General features: G+C 72.7%; 1 protein-coding gene across 1 annotated transcript in view; it reads left to right on the forward strand.

Annotated features, from left to right (window-relative positions):
- Positions 1-144: 144 nt before the first annotated feature.
- GAREM2 (GRB2 associated regulator of MAPK1 subtype 2) overlaps positions 145-2,180 on the forward strand; it is a 3,124-nt gene continuing 1,088 nt past the window's right edge. The window contains exon 1 of the mRNA XM_026049786.1: positions 145-1,242. Within this exon, the coding sequence (XP_025905571.1) occupies positions 145-1,242 (1,098 nt within the window). The remainder of the gene's footprint in view (positions 1,243-2,180) is intronic.

Raw genomic sequence — 2,180 nt, forward strand, 5'->3', positions numbered from 1 at the left:
GGGGGTGGCAGTGGGACATGAGGGGCTGGTGATGGGACATGACGGGGTGGCAGTGGGACATTGGGGGTGGTGATGGGACATGATGGGGTGGCAGTGGGACATCGGGGGTGGCAGCGGGCCATCAGAGGGGCTCTGGAGAGGGCGATGAGCCGGGCGGGCTGGCGGGTGCTGCAGGCGCTGGGTGCTGGCGGGTCCCGGGCGGCYGCCCCGCTCAGGCGCTGCTCCCAGGTGGTGTCGGGCGAGTTCAGCGAGGACAGCGAGGTCTACAACTTCACGCTGCACGCGGGCGACGAGCTGACGCTCATGGGCCAGGCGGAGCTGCTGTGCGCCAAGGCGGGCAAGGARAGGTGGCGCCTCGGCAGCCTGCTGCGGCGGCTGGGCCGCGCGGCGCCCGCGGGCGGGCGGCCCGCCAAGGGCAAGATGCCCTGCCTCGTCTGCATGAACCACCGCACCAACGAGAGCCTCAGCCTGCCCTTCCAGTGCAAGGGCCGCTTCAGCACGCGCAGCCCGCTGGAGCTGCGCCTGCAGGAGGGCGAGCACACCGTGCGCAGCATCATCGAGAAGGTGCGGCTGCCCGTGAACGTGGCCGTGCCCAGCCGCCCCGCGCGCAACCCCTACGACCTGCACGCCATCCGCGAGGGCCACCGCTACAAGCTCGTGGGCATCGTCTCCAAGACGGTGGTGCTGTGCTGCATCCTGCGCCGCGACGCGCTCGTGCCCTTCCACTTCCTGCTGCTCGCCGACATGCCCCGCTTCCAGCTGCCCGAGGGGCTGCTCGGCGGCGACCCGCGCCTCGAGAAGCTGCTGCGGGACAGCGCCGCGTTCTGCCGCGAGCGCTTCGACGCCGAGCAGTACTCCAGGGCGGTGCGGGAGGCCGGGCCCGAGCTCGCCGGGGAGCGCGGCAGCCCGCGGCGCCTGCGCCTCTGCCCGCAGGGCTGCGAGGGGCTCGGCCAGCCGCTGCGGCGCCTCTCGCTCTGCGTGGCCCGCGGCGCGCCGGGCGCCGAGCCCGCCGAGCCCGACACGGAGTACGTGGCGCCCGCCTGGGCCGAGGGCAGGAGCCCGGAGCCGCCGGAGATCCCCTACGAGGAGCTGTGGGGCAACGCGAGCGGCGAGGGCTGCGCGCACGGGGGCCGCCGCGACCTGCTCTGCTCGGGGGCCGCGGCCCCGCGGGGCTCCCCGCGCCGCCCCGGGGACCAGCCCCTCGGGGACGCGCCGCCCCCCGTGCCGCCCAAGTCGGAGGCGGTAAGAGCCGGGTCCCCGCTGCCCTATGAGGCCCCTGGGCACCGCGAAATGGGCTCCGAGGGCAGCAGGGCTCCTGCAGGCCCTATGGGGTGCAGGGGGTCTCCCCGTGAGCCCCCAGCACCAGCGGGGCCCGCCAGGTATCTCCAGGTGCTGCGGGGTGGTGGGGCTGGGAGCTGGCCCAAGGTGGTGGCCACAAGTCCGTCCTTCACCAGGAGTTGTCCCTTGTCCTCACTGGGTGTTGATGTGTCCCCTGTGGCCAGCGTGGGACGCCCGGGGGGCACGGGAGCCCGTGCCCACCTGAGGAGCAGCCCCTCGTGCCAGGGCTGTGGTGGGACAGGGAGGTTGTGGCTGCTGCACCGGCCTGGGCTCCCGTCCCCTTCAAGCTGCCCAGCCCCATGGGGTGCCCGGAGCCTCCAGGGCCTTCTTGGCCTTTGGGGACCTGAATTCCCCGGGTTGCCCTGCGTAAGGGACCCGAAGCCTCCAGGTCCCCCTTCACCCTGGGTACCCGTCTGTTGCGGGCCACCCTGCATGGCTGGGTAACCATTGGGTACTGCCCTGCTCCACTGGGCAGGCAGAGTCCAAGGATCCTCCTGCACCGCGGGGTAACCGAAGGCTCCGCGTTGCCCCGCGCCCCAGGCAGCTGAGTCCTCTGGGCTTCCAGGAGTCCCTCTTGGCCTGGGATGGGGGTACCCGGATTCCCCCAGGTTTCCCTGCACTCTGGGGTGCCCAGAAGCCCTTTGATCGGGGATGGGGGTACGCAAATGCCCCCAGGTTTCCCTGCACTCCGGGGTGCCCATGGAGGAGCCGATGCCTCCGGGTTCCCCATAACCACGGGGCACCACCGCCCCGGGGCCGCCCTTCACCACAGGGCGGTCAGAGGTGACGGGGCTGTCCGTTGCGAGTGGGGTGGCTGACGGGGGCTCCTCGGCAGGTGAGGG

Source organism: Nothoprocta perdicaria, unplaced genomic scaffold (assembly GCF_003342845.1).
Source record: "Nothoprocta perdicaria isolate Ctin4 unplaced genomic scaffold, notPer1 scaffold_619, whole genome shotgun sequence".
NCBI classification, from domain to species: domain Eukaryota; kingdom Metazoa; phylum Chordata; class Aves; order Tinamiformes; family Tinamidae; genus Nothoprocta; species Nothoprocta perdicaria.